The 19,380-nt window shown below is 37.8% G+C and overlaps 1 protein-coding gene across 16 annotated transcripts in view; it reads right to left on the bottom strand.

Annotated features, from left to right (window-relative positions):
• The window catches only part of ARPP21 (cAMP regulated phosphoprotein 21), a 186,752-nt gene that overhangs the window by 89,547 nt on the left and 77,825 nt on the right, over nucleotides 1-19,380 (bottom strand). For 12 of the 16 annotated variants that reach the window (XM_019538053.1, XM_019538070.1, XM_019538093.1 and 9 more), the window contains exons 10-12: nucleotides 10,820-10,928; nucleotides 8,940-9,041; nucleotides 1,669-1,706 (exon numbers count right to left, since the gene is read on the bottom strand). The exons of 1 other annotated variant lie outside the window; for it this stretch is intronic. In XM_019538053.1, coding sequence (XP_019393598.1) covers nucleotides 1,669-1,706; nucleotides 8,940-9,041; nucleotides 10,820-10,928 — 249 coding nt within the window. The remainder of the gene's footprint in view (nucleotides 1-1,668; nucleotides 1,707-8,939; nucleotides 9,042-10,819; nucleotides 10,929-19,380) is intronic. 3 more of the 16 variants (XM_019538027.1, XM_019538036.1, XM_019538045.1) reach the window with 1 other exon arrangement.

The following is a 19,380-nucleotide window of genomic DNA, read 5'->3' as shown; positions in this document are numbered from 1 at the left end:
TCTGTAATGCTGATTTGTAGCAGAAAATACCTCTCCATGAGACCTTAACCTCATTTAACACCTCCTATTAATAAGCACTTTACCTCTCAGAAACAGAAAAAAAATCAGTATTTTATTTCCAAAATAAGATGAAGCCAAATATTACTCAATAAGAACATGAAACCTCATGTCAACAAAATATTATTGTCATGATTTTGTAGAAACTCAGTTAATACTAAGAGCCAGCTTTCCAAGCAGGCGGGCCTCTCCCTGTCTTCCACTTCAGTATGCATCCCCATACTTTAAAACCCTGCTGTAAAATATGAATGCACATGCATGTATCAGAGTTTCCCAAATTCATCTACACGTGTGTACAATTTAATGCATGTACACAAGAGAAGACTTAGGCAGTCTAGTTTGTACAGGTTCTTATGTTGGGTTTGTCACTGTTGCATGTTTTCCGGCAGTACATTAAACAATGTAAAAACTATTGCTCTTTGCTGTTTGTTCTTTCACTCTCCCCTCCAGGGCAGAAGTGTGTATAGTAGAGTGTCTTGTCTTGTTTGTTGGCTGGTTTCTTTATTCTTGTGTTAGCTTTTTATAGATGTATATGTTGTATAGGGTGGTTTTGGATAGGGATGTTCCTGCCTCAGCCAGGAAGTTAGATGAGATGAACTATGGAGTTCTCTTCCAGCCCTGCTTCCCTATGATCCTATGTATTTATGTCATGGAAAACAAGGTCAAAGAAATACATCTTGTACCTGGAGGGGAAAGTAAGGAAGTTTATGACGGCTTTTAGTTCCTGGGGGAGTTCATTTCCCAGTCTTAGACTTTCCCCCAAGAAAGTTCTGTCTTTTGCTTTGCCCGTATTGTGGGGAATTGCAGTGTGTAGGAAAGTATGCACACAAAATGTATTTGACAGAAATGAGGATGGATATATGTAGTAATACTTTAAGGTATGGTCCTTTCCAACCCTACAATTTTATACGCGGTTGGTTCCCTGACTCCACTTCTGGATATTTACAGATCTAGATCTTTGATTGGATAGAAAGTGATTTCACTTTACTATCCATAACAGCAAACATGTCTGTAGGAAACCATCATACAGTGTTGCAAAATGGGAATCAGCTCAGATGATAACAGCAACAATTATCACTTGGTAATTATTATAATATAGCAACGATAATGGGCCTGATTTTCAGAAATGCTGAGCACCCACAAGAACATGTGAAATCAATGTGGGTGTTCAGTACCCCTGCAAATCAGGTCCAAAGCAAAAACAGAAACATTCCACATTTCTAAAAATATTTTTCATACAATAACTTCTAAGTGCTTTAGGAAATTTGATTAATTACATCCTCACAGCACACCAAAGAGATCTATCTTTGATAAAACATTAAAATGTTGACATATCAGTCCGTTAGCAATCAGTAATTTAATCTACAAACATTCCATTCTGGATAATGACACAAACACCTTATATGTTTTTGTATCTTACTGTAAGCTTTAAGAAGTATGCCTCTAAGTCCTTACACTGTGCTCATCATGGTGCAAATTTCCTTAAAGATCCTCAAAAAAGCTGGATCAAAAATTAACATGAGAGGCTTTTTACAAGGGTAAAATAAACAATGAATATGAAAAATGATGCAGATGAGTAACAGCTAAGTTGTTTAAAAGATTTTTTTTTACCTGTTTTCCACAAAAAGGTTTTCCTGGGAGCAAACTGACTGAAAAATAAAAAAGGCATTGTATCAGACGCTCTAAATATGTTCTATTGTTCCAGTTTTTTGCTTGATTTTAGATTTATATCCCCTGTTCAGGCTCAAAGGGATTTTAATTCATGCATCATTTGCATTTGTAGAAGACAAAAGGGAAAAAAGTCAAGAATAAGGTCACACCAGTAAAATAATTCCATGCATTACAATGTATTACCAGTGAGGCATCTACATTTTGAAACAAACTCAGACTTAGTCTTAGGCTCAGAAGAGGTCAGTTATATATAAACTACTGACATTTTTGAGGAAAGCATCATTTATATGTAGTGGAAGGTTTTACTAGTTTGCCTTACCAGCTAAAACAAGGCGGCACCATAACGCATAGCTGCAGGGGAAGAACAAACGGGAGGAAAGCATGCAAAACTGGTAAAATTCTAAAAGGGGTGGAGATGTTACAATACTTAGAAAATATTACATGATTTCATTTCACAAACAGAGAAGAAACAAAAGTACCCATGCTGAGAAATATTTTTTAAAAACATTTTAAAATGTTTTCTGTTGGAAAATTTAGCCTGCAAAAAAGGTGAGGGGGTAAGAAGAAATAAATTCTATTAACAACTATACTCATTTTTTTAACATTTCTTAATTTTTTTTATGTGGAGAAATAAAGCTGTGCTCAAATTTCTCACAAATAATTCTCTCTACTTTTGACTTTTTTTTCATTTCCTATTTCATGTTCGCTACACAAAGCATATAGCAGTTGTCACTGGAATATATCTCCACAAGGTACTGAAGAAAAGACAGTAATTTTACTGAATTTAAACAAAAGAAAGAGAGGGGGGTGGAAATCAGGCCCATTACTTATATAACAGTGGGGACTTGGTTCACAGAATAACTGAATGCCACCATCAAGCACATCAAATTCTAATGCTACAGGAAATGCATTTGGTTAGGATGTACCTGTATTCAACAGGATGAAGTGAGGACCTCCTGAAAGAGCACTAGCTAAAAACAATACATTTATTTTCATTCCTAATGTTTAAAATATAAGGCCAAAATTCTCCACTGGTATAAACTGGTGTAGCTCCATTGAAGTCAATGGTATTATGCCCATTCCTACCAGCAAAGAATTTAGCCCACATAGCGTAATAATTCTTCACGTAGAAGCTATCATTCTTCAGGTTAGAGTAGTTGTCTGAGTATATTGGGTGTGTGCAAGTCAGTAGCAAATGTATAATTTTGAAGAGCAGATTAGCAGGCACTTGACTAGAATGGCTTAGTTGGAGATGATCTTGCCTTGAGCTACTGAGCTAGATTAGACCTCATGAAGTCCTTTCCAGCCCTACTTCCCTATGATCCTATAAAATTCTTACCAACTGTGCGGCTTCAGTGGTGTGAGTTTCTCATACAGGATCCGATTTAGGATGGCAGGATAACTGAAGGCAGGGAGGAGATTGGTGGAAAGCTCTTTTCTCCTTAAGAGAAAACTTCAAAATACAGAAGTGACATCCTGGCCCCACTGAATCAATGTCAAAAGTTCTCACTAAAAAGAGAAGGGCCAGGTTTTCAGGGCAGGCTGACTGTTGAGCAGAATCGCAAACCTTTTCATTAATGATTGCTGTGTTTCTTGATATAAATTACTGCACTCCATCTTCCCCCATTCTAAGTAGTTCATTCCCTAATTTTAATTAGTAAATCTGTCAAAGTTTGCCAGAAAGTATATTTTATTTTCTTGCTAATGAAGATAAAAGCAAGAGGTCTCTTATTCAAATGCTGAACAAAATGGTTTTCTGCCTTGACAGGCAGGCTAGGTCAAAGTTTTCAAAGCCATGTCTACATTGCAATCAAGAGGAATGACTGGGCTGATGTACCTGTGCCAGTTTTATTCTAGCTACCTGGGTAACAATAACAGTGAATGCAGAAGCAAGGAATTTTGTACAGCCTGGGAACCTTTGCAAATATCCAAGGGCAACTTTCACTGATGCCCAGGCTGCTGCATCTTCATTTCTATTATAAGATAGGCTAACTAGATCCAAGGTAGGGCAGGCATTTCTCCCTGTGAGGCAATCAGTCCTCACACTGAAGTGCAGACATGTGCAACAAGGCCAAAATCTGGCCAGGTTCTGTGCATGACTGTCTCTGTGGGTTTTGTCCTATGGATCAGATCATTTGTGCACCCAGGTGAGATCATGAGCAAAGCTGAGCATGCCAACTGAGGCCATGTTTGAAACAAACCACTGATTTTGAAAACTGCTTTTTGTTTCCAAGGCAGGCATGAGGAGAAATAAGCACCAAGGATTCACATGTTATTAAACATTGAGAGATGTCTGTTACCTCTTCAGTATCTTGAAGGGTATCAGTTTAATCTGCATTGCAGCCTTATGGACAGATTCAAAAACAACTCAGTTCATCTTCCATGCTGCAGAAGCTGGCACAAGGCCATTCAATGCCTGGAATATCCATTTTTCAAGACTGATGTACAGAAGACATCTGTACTTCATGGTACAGAAGGCAGATACATTTTCATTATATTATCATTATTAAAAATAAGCTGGCAAAAGAAGCTTTGGGTAGTAAGTTAGCTACTCCAAGGTCAAGATTCACTTTCCTATTTTGTAATATCAGTGCTTCACAATTTGAAGTACTGGGACAGCTTAAAACACAGCTGTCGTCAAGACTACTTTTAAATCACTTGGCCCTCAGCTGCAGAGCTAAGGGAATGCAAAACAAATTTAGAAAAGGAAAAAAAATATATACCAAATTATTTATGAATTGCTTCCTAGCTGAGCTATGCTGCAGGTCCTAAGCACACAGCTCTTCTATCGAGGTTCTACATACGGTCAGTTTTCCTTCCTTCTACAACCAATTTACAAGTGCCTTTTCAGCAGTTCAACAGTATTTTTTTCCATTAGGACATAAGCACCACTGCTGCCTGTGCACTTGTCAGTATTGTCTTCACTAAAAACAATAAATAAATAAGATGTTTTACCATGTGTTAGCTAACACAGGGTAAGTACTAATATTATCCAGTGGCTAGCAGGTAAAAGACAAGGCTCCCCAATACCGCATACTTCAACCAGCCAGAAAATGCAAAAGACATAGACAGATAGCTTAAACTGGGATTTTAACATATGTTAGCTAACAATTGGTAAAAAACCCAAAACAAATATATAAAAAACCCCTCACATTTTTCCTAGCCTGGAGTAGGAAGAAGGATAACCCAGGAGGATAACAGAATCTGGCACCACCTTCCCAGAACCTCTTTTTTATGACTGTTTTAAATCAGAGAGCAAGACTAAACCCCATTGCTACAAGACAGGGACAGATCCTTAGTGTTTCCTGAAATGGAAATGGTATACTGACTGCGGACAAGGCTCATAATGAATCTATCATTTTGCCCAAATATCCAAAAATTATATACAATTTTTTTTTAAAGGCTAAATTCCTTTGTAACCTAGCACATTTTCTTTAGAGATTTTCAAGTAGCATCAGTGCATTTATGTATTACTAACATCAGCATAAGTAAAGAAAAACATTTACATTTTTCAAATGAATATACAATAATGAAGAGAGAATACATTTATGAATAACTAATGATGCTTCTTTGACTCTAGCTCATGAGGTTCTGCATTACATTAACCTCAAAGAATGAAACTTCCCTTAAGTAATTGGACTGTTCTTTTTTCACAATCAATATTTTGCATGCTTAAAAGTCAAATATGTATCATTTACCCATAAAATTAGGATTCTCAATTCTCTACAATTTGTGTTTTTCACTGTAAACAGCATTAATGTACAGGCAAAACACAACAGATGAATTTTAGAATTTAACAACCTGGCCAATTAAATTCAACATGCTAAAAGCAATTAAGCTATAATTTGGATTCACAGCCTCATGTATTGTGCACTTCTGCTTCAGTGAAGTTTACTGCAGAAGCCACTCATTGCTGTAGAATTGTGCTCTTGGATCTACATTTTCATTTACAAATACTTAGTCCTCATGGTCTGAAAATAACCTTGAAGATGTGAAGTCATGCAGTGTTGTTTTACAGTTGACAGCATGAAAGGTTTGTAAGAGTGTGAGTTATCTCAAGGAGTTGTTGACTCCAAGAACTAATAATGGTAATTAAAATGTCAGCATTAACTATTTCCTTGCTGATCATTTTGTAAGAAACTTTTATATAAACGTGCTTCTCTCACAATCTTAAACTGCTTTCTAAGCATACTTATCTGGCAATTGTCGAAGTCTACTAGTAGGCTGCCTGTATCTCCAGCTTTCCCTAACACTGATGATGCACTTGGGCATTGTCAATATAAAAAAAGAGCAGCTAACTGAAAATGCACAGGAAAGCAAAAAATAAGGTGTCATTAATATCAGAATAAATAGTACAAAAAATATTCTAAAGATGTGAAATTCATTTTCATAATTAAATCGTTTAGAGGCCTCCACTTCAAATGTCAAATCAAGCTACTAACACTTTTTGGTCAGGTACATTTGAGTGGTGCAAAAAGTGGACACTGCATGCAGATTTTCGGTCCAGCCTATACAATGGGGCTGTACTCGTTCTAGATATTTCAACAGCAAATAATGCATTTGAAACCCATGTGGAAATTTATTCTTGGGTAATTAAATTGATTTTCCTTTCTGAGCTGCTTAAAACAGTTGCTCTTGTGGTGAAACTTTCTCTAAACAGACACAAATATCTAGTGTGATATTATAGCAATCATTTCAGGACATCACGTTCAGCCTTTGGGCCAGACATTAGACGTCTCTTAGATATGAGAAGGCAAGCCTTCTTGTAGATTATAGAGGTGATTCTTTTCTAACATATTTCCTATGGTTCATAATCCAGGTACTGACACAAATGTAAGCTACACTGTGAGAAAGGAACAGACCTAATAAAAATGAATGACAGATGTGTTATTTAGCCTTTCTATGCCCCACTTTCTATATCTGCAATCTGTGGTATGATAAAGCACATGTACCTACCTCACAGATGGGTTGTGAAAACTGAACAGTTTACATTTGTAGAGGGCTTTTAAAAATAAGAGTGCTACATGCTGTAAGTGGTTATATGGTAGGCATTCAAATGTTGTAATTCCTAAAATAAAAAATCAAAATTGCATTACATTGCCCACCACCTCATACAAACATTTATACCATGCCAGAGAGACTCTCTTCTGTGAGGCATGCTCCACTCTGCAAATCAACTAAGAATTGTTTTGTGCTATTATTATTCACATTATCAGAGTAGTTTGCTGAAACGCAGTAGCACGATTTACTGATGGCCTACTAATACCTGCAATAGCAGAGAGAGAAATCAAATGAGGGATATGAGAGAGAGAGGGAGAGATATCTGCATTGCTAATCTTTTAAAAAGGTTCACTCCCAATCCATTTAAACAACTCCTACCATGCGTCACATTTTTACTCAGAATAAAACAGGCCTTGCTATTCTTACCATGCTAACCTAATGGATCACATCAGCCTTCTAATAATGTCAATTAAAATACTCACCACTTGCTTTTCTCTTTAAAACTGAGGTAAAAGTATCTAAATATATAACAAATACAGCAGCCAAATGCTTAGTAACTCAGAATATCACCACACGTTTCAGGATAACTTTGGACCTTTTTTTTTTTTTTTTTTTGCTTCTAGCTGCTCATGTGATATACAAGCTGTATTGTTTTGGCAACAGCTTTTTTGCATGTTTTACCATGTTGCCTTGTTTAATCTGTCCTCAAACCCCTATGATTTTCCTTTTTGAAAATGTGCTCCTTTGTATGAAGTCAGAAACAGAACCTCCCACACAACAGACAATCAAGGATGTAGTAGTGTAAGAAAAGGCTCTGGCAGCTTGTGGACCAATCAAGAGTTCTGCTATATACATATATAGATATCCACTACATTTATGTCAGGCTGCCATAATGAAGGGCTAATGTGAAATGAAGGACCAGCTAACAGATTTTATCTGTCACAGGAACAGAGAAAACTGAGCTAAATGTCTGTGCATTCTTCCCTACTCCCCCCCCAATGCAATTTACACACAGCGATCTACATACTAACAAGCAAAGTTACTTAAGATAAATGAAATCACAAGTGAGACAATACACACCTTACATGGTCTGCTTAGAGAAAAAACAATTAGAAGAAAGGGCTGAGCTTGAAAATAGACACAATCTAAAAGTAACTCTCTGATTTCTGTGGCATGTGAAGAGCTTTTATTTAAAAGGACACTGTCAAATGTAATATCACATGTTTTTCCTTATTTGCTTAGGAGTATAGTTCATACTGGTTCAGGACATGATCCTGTCCTCCCTGATCTGACAAAACTTTCACTGAAGTGCAATGTGAAATAGTGAGAGCTCTTATAACATTCTATCCATGCAACACCCTGCATAGAGTTGATCCACATATGGAGCTTATCCGTCTACCCAGTGGGATATATGGTGTGGTACATAACACTGGAAATGAAGGGATGAGATAGTGGATTCAGAAGGCAAGGCAACTGGCTACAGTTGAGATCCAATTAATTTTTGTTTACCATTTTTAGGGAGAATGAGGTTGAACCCATAAAGGTTTGACATTTAAATAGGTTTACCTAGCAGTTTTGCACTATTCTATTTAACAATCCTTGTCCTTTTTTTGGTTTTACTCCTTCTATTGTCAGTGATGTCATTATTTCTGACAGCAGAAATAAGATTCCTTATTTAACCTACATTTCCTTTATTAATTTGTTGATCATTTCAGCAAAATGTCATGAATAACCAGTGACTTTTGTTTAGTTTTATAGTCTTCCTTCCAGAACTGGGGGGAAGGTGTGTAGGGAGGAATTAGACAGACTCAAGAGAAGTTGCTTGACAGATCTAAGTGAACTGAAGGTTTGAACTAGTTGAAAGTGTCCATTTAAATCACTGCTCTTTTGCAAGCAAGGGTTATAATACCAAATAGATCAGACCACACAAAACACAGACATTTACAGAAATGGAATAAGGACTTCCAGACCAACATGGCTGCCCTAATCTTCCTTCCACCTTCCTCCTCTGGAGCTATCAGTCATCTTTGCCAGAAGCCAACCTAGGTACCTCTTGGACTCATTTTACACCCTTTGCTTCAAACATCTTTCCCTACCATCTCTAGCTGCACAGTGCAATCTTGCTGCAGTGTTAGGGCCAAAGGTGGAGGATACTGTCTGACTACTGAGAAAAATACAGCACTAAAGAGGCAATTAAAACAACTACTCACATCTTGTGCAAATATTCTCTCCCTCACTCTCTGATATTCCTCTTCTCTCTCTTCAATTGATTTACTTCGTCTGTCATCTCTAAATGGATGAATTCTGTTTTGCTGAGCAGAAAAAAAAACCAGGAGGGTTATATAAGTTGATCTGTTAAAAACTGCAGTTAAGTAACTGTCAGCTGAGGATATTAAATGGTCACTTAAATTAATGAAGCATGAAAACAAACGCTTTCATTCCTGAGGTGGTGTGCAAATCAACCAGGCTATGTGGGGTATACCCTAAGTGCCCTCCTAGGCCAACTTAACTGAAATGAGGCTTTGTGCATGACCTTTGCAAATCCACAATCCTGAGTCAAAGCCTCTTCCATCCCACGCCCAACAGCTTTTGCAGGTTGATTTCTCATCTCCCCTACAGATTCTGCATAGGGAGAATGGCACAAAATACCTAGCTACAAGGAAGAGAACTGGGAAACTGAGTGGTAGGAACTGATGACTGAACACTAAGAAACCTGTACGTTTATATTTATGATGAGTACAACAATAAATTCCACTTTCCAGAATATTCTGCACAAGAGTTAATCCTTTCAGTACAAAGCCTAGCCCTTAACATAACTTAATGGGAAAAGTAGCTATTTTAAGCTTTTAAATGATCTATAGCTTGGAAAACAACAGTACATGAACATATGGGGGGAAAAACACACTCAGCATGAAACACCTTGTTTACAATTAGCTTTTAACTACAATGCTACACCTTCTCCCTCACTGTGTTTTGTGAATAAGATCACGCTGCTTGCCTTTCATCCATTCCCACATCTATTACTCACTAAAGCTTTTTTTTCCCAAGGCCAATTGAGGTGCAGCGTAGCTGGGAAAGCTGCCACATACAGTTGAAGGAAAAAGAAACAAGAAAAATAGTCCCTTATTAAAACCATGAAGCAGAGGCACTCAGTGGCTCTGAGTGATTCACTGGAAGCTACCGCCATAATGATAACCTGGAATGAGAAAGCACATGCTGCTGTCTTACCTGGAGGAACTTTTTCATAAAAACAGTTCCAGTGTCAGATCCCATTTTGATTTTTTTTTAAAATGACTAAATGTATTTCAGGTATATGTTTAACATTGGATTTAGAAGATCTTATGAGCACAACACTTGCTGGTAGCAGGTTTTTAAAAACACTTGGTAACAGTAGAATGAAGAACACACACAGCTGCCTGACATTTCCTACACGTCACGTATCCAACTTGTTTGGGATAATGTCGTGTTATGTGACAAGCAACACACAGAAGGGAAGTTCTGCCACAGTACATGCATAACAAGCACATAAGTTACACCGACAATAAAACATGGTGGGAGCAAGAGAAGGGAGGGAACTTAAAGATGAAACCGATTTGTTTTTGGTCAAAACTTATTTTAGGATGGTTTAAAAATCAACCTGGCCTCACCATAACATGTTTGTTTGGGGCTTTTTTTCTCCTTTATGGCTACATCAGTTTATCATCGGTCCATACTGATATCCAACTCTGTATGTGTACAATTGAAGGACAAAGCTGTAGGGAGTGGAACAACTGCCATAGTTACACAGACATTTAGAAATGCGACTGACAAAGCCTTCCAACGGCTTGGAGCCTTTGACATTCCAACCCCCTTTCGACATGCAGCAAGTCCTGCGCCAAGCAAACCACCCATGCAAACCCACACACTGCCACTGCTAAAGCAACCACAGTAGGGCTTGAGGCGGTCCACTGTATGCCAAAGAGGGGGCAGAGGGAGAGGTATGGCAACAGGATAAAGGAAGGGGAAGCAACAACAAAAGAACAACAATAACATCAGTCAGCCCACCTTCAAAACAGAACAAATTTCAGCAACTCTCGAACCGAGAACCAACCTGATTGTCTTCTTTATCAATACTAGAGTTATCTCGCTTCAAGATAAATCGCTTCTGGGATTCTTCACCTTTTTCATCTTTTAAATGTTCAGAAAACCTTTGCTCTGGTCTGCCAGCAAAGTAAAACATAGCAATAAAAAAATCTTTTTTTTTTGTTTTGCTTATTAAATTTTCAGCGCTTTTTGCAGGGGTATTTAGTGCAAAATTAGCTTACATTTGTTGATCTTGTGAGACTGACTATATCTGTCTGATACTGTTCTATGGCTGCTACCTGTTATTGCTATAAATATCTTTTGTTGTTGGTATGTAGTAAGGAACATGAATTCACTGTCACTGAGATGGATATTCAGGCTCTCATCACTGTGACTGAAGGACAAGAAAACAAGTTAACATACATTATGTTAATTTGCTCCTTCAGTTGTTGCTACACTGCCATTTAATAGAGCTTATCCACATTTATAAACAAGGAAAAGCGATAGAAACCTTTTTATAGAACTTCTCACTCCTAATAAATCAAATTGGTAACTGGGGGGGACTGATGGTATTTTGTTTAAACAAATAATTATCTAGTGGCTGATAGGCAAGGGAAATATTTCAGAATAGTCACACCGTATTGATCACCCAATTGATTTAAAACCCATCCAGACATTTTAGAAAAACAGTCAAATACTACTGGCTAACAGCTTAACATTTCTAGGTTTAGTGGCTGGTAGGAACTACTCTGTGTTCTTCTTTGACCTTGCAGAAAAAGGAAATGCTAAGAGGTGTCTCATGTCATCAAGCAAGCAACTGTCGGCATTTGGGGCATAATGTAACATTTATATCTTTATAACATGCTGCAACTTGTGTCTGCTCCTTGCACCCTGCTTTTATGTTGCCTTCTCAGGCTTCATTCAGCAGCAAACTAGTACAAAAAAAAAGTAAAACAGCAATGCATTTTGTCACGTAACAAGAACGTGCTAATTGATTGCATTTTAAATGTAGGAATACAAATCTTGAACCACAGCTAAATAAAGGATCCCATCTACCACATAGTGCACCTGAGTTACTTCCGACAGTATCTATAGGATCTATATGAGTTTGTCAAGAGAAGACTTAAAAATAGTACAACAATGCATTCAAACTGTGCACAAAACTCCTGCTGATATTAATACAAGTAGCATCAGCACACTGAAGACAGAGGCCAAACATCTTTCCAAAGTTTTGAAAATCAGGTCTATACAGCTTTTAAAATAATACAAAATAAATACTGACAAAATTTAAATTCACATTGAAACATTACAATCCAGCTGAGCAAATCAGTTACCAATTTGCTTTTACAGTTTGAATTAGTAGTTAACTGATTGATTGTGCATTTCATGGAAAAATATAGGGCATATCCAAATTATATAACTGCAGTCTGTTTCACTTAATTGCTAGATATATGGGAAAAACTTGTAATGAACTATGGATGAATGCAAAAGCCAAAATTAGCAAATTTTCTGCCCTCCCCCCTGCCCCGCCCCTCCCCACTTCCATGGAGGATTTCAATGTCTTTTATTTTGTGCAAAAAATTGGTAAAGTGCATACTGGTACAGACACCAATAACTTGGTTTCCACAGATTGTGAACGTACAATAATGCTGGGTACTTTAATAGGACCTGTGGGTGGTTAGCCACATCTGAATGTTAGGCCCATAAATGCAAAACATTGGAGACTAGCTTTATTCCCTGCTGTTGGTCTTTTCTGAAGATCCCTAGAAAGCCCAATGGTCCATGCTCATTTGTATGGTTTTCTAATGTAATGGATCATAAAATGCAGTTGTTGCTTGTAAATGGAAAGACAATGAAATAATGACATTACACAGTTTATTCTGCCTCCATTGTCATTAATAGGTCTTATAAACTTAAATTGTCAAGGGAAGAAAAGACTTTATAATTCTTTATAATTAAAGTGAGTAAGTGAAGATCAGAGGTTAAATAAAACCATGAAAACACTTTCCATGAGAGGCCATAATTAAAGGACAAACAAATGACTACTACATTTAGGGCACGTCTACACGTGCCCCTGACTGTACAGTCGGTACTGTGGAGTCCCAGCAGCACATGGGTCATTTTCAACCCTACCGCACAGTAGCAGTGGCATCATGGTGAGTGTCCCATGTAGACACACACTCAGAGTAGGTCAGTGTTGGACTGATAAACTGTTTAGATGTGGGAGATGTAGTTCACGTCATATACTTGGATATTAAAAAGGCCTTCAATATGGTCTCCTGTGATGCTCTTATAAAAAAAAGGGGGATTGTGGGCTGGCAGAGTCCACGGTGGGTTGGAAACTGGCTAAGGGGTTGAACCCAGAAAGCCTTGGTGGAAAGGTCTGTATCATCGTTGTGGAAGGTGACCAGTAGTGTCCTGCAGTTTGGTTCTTGGCCCTGTGCTGCTCAATATCTTTATCAATGACTTAGATGAGCACGTAGAAAGAACGCTGGCCAAGTTTCTGGACAATACTAAGTTTCGAGGAAAAGCAGTCATGCTAGGGGATAGGGTGTGGATCCAAGGAGACCTGGACAAGCTGTAAAGGTGGGCAAAGTGGAACTGGATACAGTTCAATACATGCAGGGTGCTTCATTTGGGGAAAGGTAACCAGGAGAATGAAGATAGGTTAGAAGGAGATGTCCTGGCCAGCACAATAGCTGAAAGGGACCTCGAGGTTATAGTTGGTTGCCGGATGAACACGAGCTGCTAGTGTGACATGTAATCAAGAGCTAATAGCATACAGGGATGTATTAGCCAATGCCAGTTCCTCTCTACTCCACACTGGTGAGACCCCAGCTGGAGTAGTGTGTCCAGTTCTGGGCACTGCACTTCAAAAAAGATGTGGAGAATCTTGAAAGGATCCAGAGAAGGGCCACAAGAAGGATTAAGGGCCTGGATGACAAACCTTGTGAGGAAAGACTAAGGGATCTGAGACTGTTCAGCCTGGGGAAGAGAAGACTGAGAGGGGCACTTGGTGGCTGTCTACAAGTACGTAAGGGTTGATTATTAGGAGCTGGGAGAAAAACTGTTTGCTAGGGTGCCCCAGGGGAGAGCAAGGAGCAATGGCCATAAACTGTTAGAGAATGGTTTCAGGTTGGATGCAAGGAAAAACTTCTTTACAGTAAGGGTGACCAGAATCTTGAATAGACATCTCAAGGGAGTGGTACAGTCCCCAACCTTGGCAGTTCTCAAAAGGAGACTGGACAGACACACTGCTGGGACCATTTCAGTATTCCTTCCCAGAGTAGACGGGTTGGACTCAGTGATCTTTCGAGGTCCCTTCCAGCCCCTACTGACCTTCTACTCTTTTGACAAGTCATAGAAATTGTGGAAATTCTATTTCTAAATTTGTATTTTGACTCGTTTGTTTTGGGGTCATTTTACAACAGAGAGAAAAAAATGCCTAATTGTACAAATCAAGAAAACAGACGTTTAAAATCCATTTGATGGATATCCTTTATAAATTAAGCCATATTCAAATATGTACATATGTAGTACAGATCTGAGTTTTTGGGTCATAATCATGAAAAACGATTTTTGTTTGCAGAGATCCATGTGGAACCTTATTATTGACTTCAGTGGACCTTCATGACCTGCTATATGATGCTGCCATATAGTTTCTTCTTGCAGTATCATGGTCTTAGATACCAACTATCTAAGTAGTTTTACCAGACTAAAACTATATTGTTAACAAATGAAAGCCACAGCAGGAGTTCCCAATGGAAAGGCTGAGGCAAACCCTTATTTTTCAAATTATAATTTATGTGCCATAATGACATAAATAAATAAAGCACTGGCAATTATTTTAAAATGGTTACCAGTAAAACTGCAGTTGTCAATTATATAGGTAATGGACTGTATCTCTCTAATTCAAAATAATCTGTGAGCCTTGATCGATGATGAACTTCAAATAAATGTTCAGACTAAGAACAAACAAATAAAAAATCCATTATTTCAAATAGGTGCTGGATTTTAGAAAAAAAATTGAAACAAATTGGCACCTGTCCATTCTGTGTTTTTAACATGGAAGATGTATATAAAACATACATAGTGTAATGCTATGAACTGATGTCACTTTTACATACCATTTACCACCCAAGCAGCCCTCAGGCCTGGCCCTTCTAAACTCTGACAGAAGCCAATGGAAGTCCTCTGTGTAAAGCATGTAGGATAAGTCCCATAGGAATCATATATTATGATTCTTTTGATAAGATTTGATTCCCTGATTGATTCTTTTGATTAGATATATTTACTCAGTGGTATCAGATGCACTGCTCTAAGAATCTGTGGATACATTAAATGCTTATGAACGGGAGGGACAGTTAACATTAGTCTGTATCATAGTGTGGGCAGCCATGCTGTTCATACACTATCCATTCATGGCAGTAGGGACTTATAACACTTTTACTCATGAATATTTCTGAGGCACTGGTGTAAAATGTACTAAGCTCTGAGATGGTTGTGAACACCCTATGAATAAATTTACCATGCTCATTTTTCAGTTTTGGAATAAGTTAAGGTTTTAATTAACTTTAAAGCCTGGCTTTGATCTATAAACTTGCAACTTTGCACCTGCAGTCACTTGCATTTGTGACCATACTTAGCCATATCTCATTATGAAACACTGCATTCCTCAAAAAATCCAGAAGTGCCTAAAGAGAAGCTATTGGGTACTGGTCTTTTGAAAATCTGGCCTATAAATTCTACTATGCCTACATGCAAAGTAGAATTATTACTTAGGATTAGGAGAACTGGTTAAAATTGAAGACAGTGAAGAAATGTCCCTATGTCTCATGATATTCCCTGAAGTCATTTGAAGCCCGACTTCTTGCAAAAAAAATTTCTTTTTTTCCCTCCCGTGTTGTAAGGCAGAAGAATCAGGTAAGCTCTGTCAGGTATATAAATAAAATAAATACCATAACAACAAAGATACTGTAAAAGTATTCTGTAAAATTATGAAATAATTATGGAATGTTTTCACTGTTTCATAGAAGACATTTGTATTTATGCTTATTTTTGCTGCTTGACCTCCAAGTCTGTCTACAGTATGCTATGTAAACAAAGGAATAGTTTCCCTTCTGAGAGACAAAATACTAAGCATATACAAGTAAATGAGTCAAGACAGAAAAATGTCTTGTGGGTATTTTCCTTCCTAAAAATATGGTTTGACGGGATAATGTGTGTACCAATATGTTTTGTGGTAAGTCTATATAGATTTATAAAGTCAGTTTATATCAATGAATTAATATAAAATACAGGTACACTTAAACATGTTAAATTTAATAGTTACAGAAAGGTCCCACACTGAAAACCGGAAAATGAAGTCCTTTCTTCAGTCACCATGAGGAAAACCCTCTATTACTTCCTGTAACTGTACAGCATAGACAGTGGCGGTGGCATACATAGCTTTGCTATATATTCTGTCCATATGTCTTAGTTCTTGAAGTAACTTATCTCACATTTTAGGGAGGTAACTCCAATTCCACGACCACTGATTCCTTTGGCAACTCTGAGAAGAATGATAATGTCAACAAGCTTGTGAGTTAATTCCAGGTGTGATGCTGGCTACATTGTGTAGCACTGCTCTTTCCTTTGCTCAGCGCTAGAAAGGTCTGATGTTTTCAGTTGTTATAAAACACATGGCATCATGGCTTGGGCAATTACACATTCAAAATAAAATTCCAATTTCTGAAGATCAGGTACATAGCAAAAGATATATTTTTTCAATTTTAAATAAAAGCTTATGGATTTCCAAGCAATGCTCTTGACCAACCAAGAGAGCATTTTTCATTAAGTCTTTTATACTTACAATAAATGTGGCAATACATTAGCTTTATTTCCCATGCATAGAAGTAAATTATCACAAGTAACATGAAAAACTATATGCGAATTGCATAGATATGAAAATGTCAGACCATTAAATCTTTGAACAATTATGTCACTGACTGCATGATTCTACTATTTTTTCCGCAAAACCTATGCCCAGAATTAATGTTGCGAGACACAGCATGTGAATTATTGTTAGATATGCATTTTCTCTCAACAGACACCTATATGCACGTGCCAGATTTATAAATGCACACACACTTCCAAATTATTGTTTTCATTATGCAGGCATGTTATTTGTCTAATTTTAGTTCTAATCTAATTTAAAATTTTCTGCAAGGCCAGTAGGAAAAAAATAATCATTGCAGATGTACACAAAAGAGACTAAAATGAACCAAGTAAATGCCAATTTAAAAGGTTAAGAGACACAGAATGCTTTTTCCAAACTTGCCAAATATTATGCAGATTTGTCTCCTGGTTGGTCTATACAAACAAATGCTTACATTCTCTTGTTAATATACTTACAACCCCCCCCCCCCAAAAAAAAAAACAAAAAACCAACACAATTTGTAAAACCTTTGTTTTTCAGCAATATGATCCAATACAGCAGGCAGTATGTTTAATTCAGCAACTGTGGAGTTGGCCAAAGGGGTTTAGGAAGCCACGTATGCTTCACATTTATTTGGCAAAATGGCTTTGCTGCCTTGCAACCTCTCTGCTCATGAATTTATCTGATGTTCCCATAAATTGTCAGATTGAAGTACTGGACACTTTTCTTTCTGAATAATGATCCACGTGGCATATTTTTTTTCCTTCAAAGAAGTTTATAACTGAGAAGCTACTACAACTACATATTAAATCTAAGGTTTTCATTAGTCAGTATAATCTTTTATCAGGATGCTACAGATCTCCTCTGAAGTATTTACGTAAGGTGGTTTTAACTGTTTTTCAGTGCAACTTTATCAGTTTTCTTTCCTTTGGAAATTCATAATATCAATACACTGCCTGCAAGAGGAAAAAAATACTGGACTGGATCCTCAGCTGGTATATATAATTGGGATAAGCTTCTATCAGCCAAGAAGCTGGCCCACTGTCTGTATTTGGTGATTGATTTGTTGTCCATACCCATTACTCACAGCTGCTACCACTGCAGGTCCAAATTGCTCTCTCTTCTATTGCCCTCCCATAACTCCACATCAGCAGACCTCTACTGTACTCCTTTTGCTATAGCTGCCACTAGGATGCTCCAATCCACATTTTCCCCCATTGGTAAGATCTGCAGAGTTGATGTTCTCACTGTTCATCTCCATCCCATTCTTCACCTTCATTCTCCCTTGCAGATCCTGCCTCCCAGAAGAGACCTGCATAGGAGCCCAGGTCAAGGGTGATGACTTGAGTGTTTGGTAGGCAGCTGCTTTTGCCCTGTACTCATTTTAAGGTGAGTGTCAGTTAGCATGTAGGATATATAATTATACAGAACACAGTGCACAATCTGATCTATATAGACTCTGCAAGACCCAGTACTATAGTTTCTACATACTTATGCCATGTTAATTCACATATATTCAGAAGATATTAGATAACCTTTAACTAATGTCCTTTACTTCTGAAAAAATGGCTTCAATAACTGCCTGCACTGTTGTATTCTTCAAAACAGATGTACAACCCATTCTCACTGTCAGTGCTGGCAGAGAGCATATGGCAGGGCCCATCTGGTCCTCTGTCCAGGCCCTGAGACAGCAGAGATCCCTCTCATGATCACTTACTAATGATGGATGAACTGCAATAGGACTGGTTCAGAGAAACATCCAAAACATTTGTTATGCAAAGCCTCCCTGAATTATCTGTACTTTTGATGTCTTCAACAAAGGCCTTTCACCATGCCTTTTCTCCCTAGTTCATAAAACACTTGGGATGCCCTACTGGCTCTGTTTTCTTGTTATAAGGAAAGAGAGGTGTGCTGGTTTTCATGGGGGATTATGGACAACATTTTTTGAGGAAATCAATAAGAAACCCACCCTTAAATAACCTTTTCCAGGTGATGGCATGGCTCACTCCCCCAAGGTAGCATTTTATAGGCCTACTATACTGGCATTTCAAAAGCAGATTGTGGTTTATTCCCCTATGTATATCATATCTCAAATCTTGTGGTGTATGGGATTCTCCAGTTTCCCCAGATGGCTGATGTTTTTTGTATATACTATAGCATTTTCCAGGGGAGAGAAGTACAACTTAGCACAAGGGGCTATTGATCTCCTGCTTCACTGGGTTGGATGGATATTAGCTACATAGCTAGTAGATACAGATACACAGAAGAGGAGGTCAGCTTCTTTGGAAAAGTAAGAATCTTTCTTCTTAGAAGAGGAAAAAAAACAAACAAAAAACAAACACGTTATAGAAATGAATAGGAATTAGGCAATGCAGTACCTGAAATAATCTCTCAGATAAAACGAAAGAAGGCAGCGAGATACAAGAAATGAGTAAACCCATCTGAGTTATTCTCTATCTATGTTTACAGGTGTAAATATAGCTAGACTTCTCCAAATTGGAAAAAAATAAACTAACAGATTTTAAGGCCAGAGGGGAAGCATTTCATAGATTTATTTCATAGACATTAGGGCTGGAAGGGACCTTGGGAGATCATCGAGTCCAGCCCCCTGCCCAAAGGGCAGGAAGTCAGCTGGGGTCATAGGATCCCAGCAAGATAAGCATCCAATTTAC

This window comes from Crocodylus porosus, unplaced genomic scaffold, assembly GCF_001723895.1.
Source record: "Crocodylus porosus isolate Cpor-Errol unplaced genomic scaffold, CroPor_comp1, whole genome shotgun sequence".
Lineage (NCBI taxonomy): Eukaryota > Metazoa > Chordata > Crocodylia > Crocodylidae > Crocodylus > Crocodylus porosus.
The sequence above is the reverse complement of the archived record's forward strand: the minus strand, read 5'-3'. Positions and strand labels throughout refer to the sequence as shown.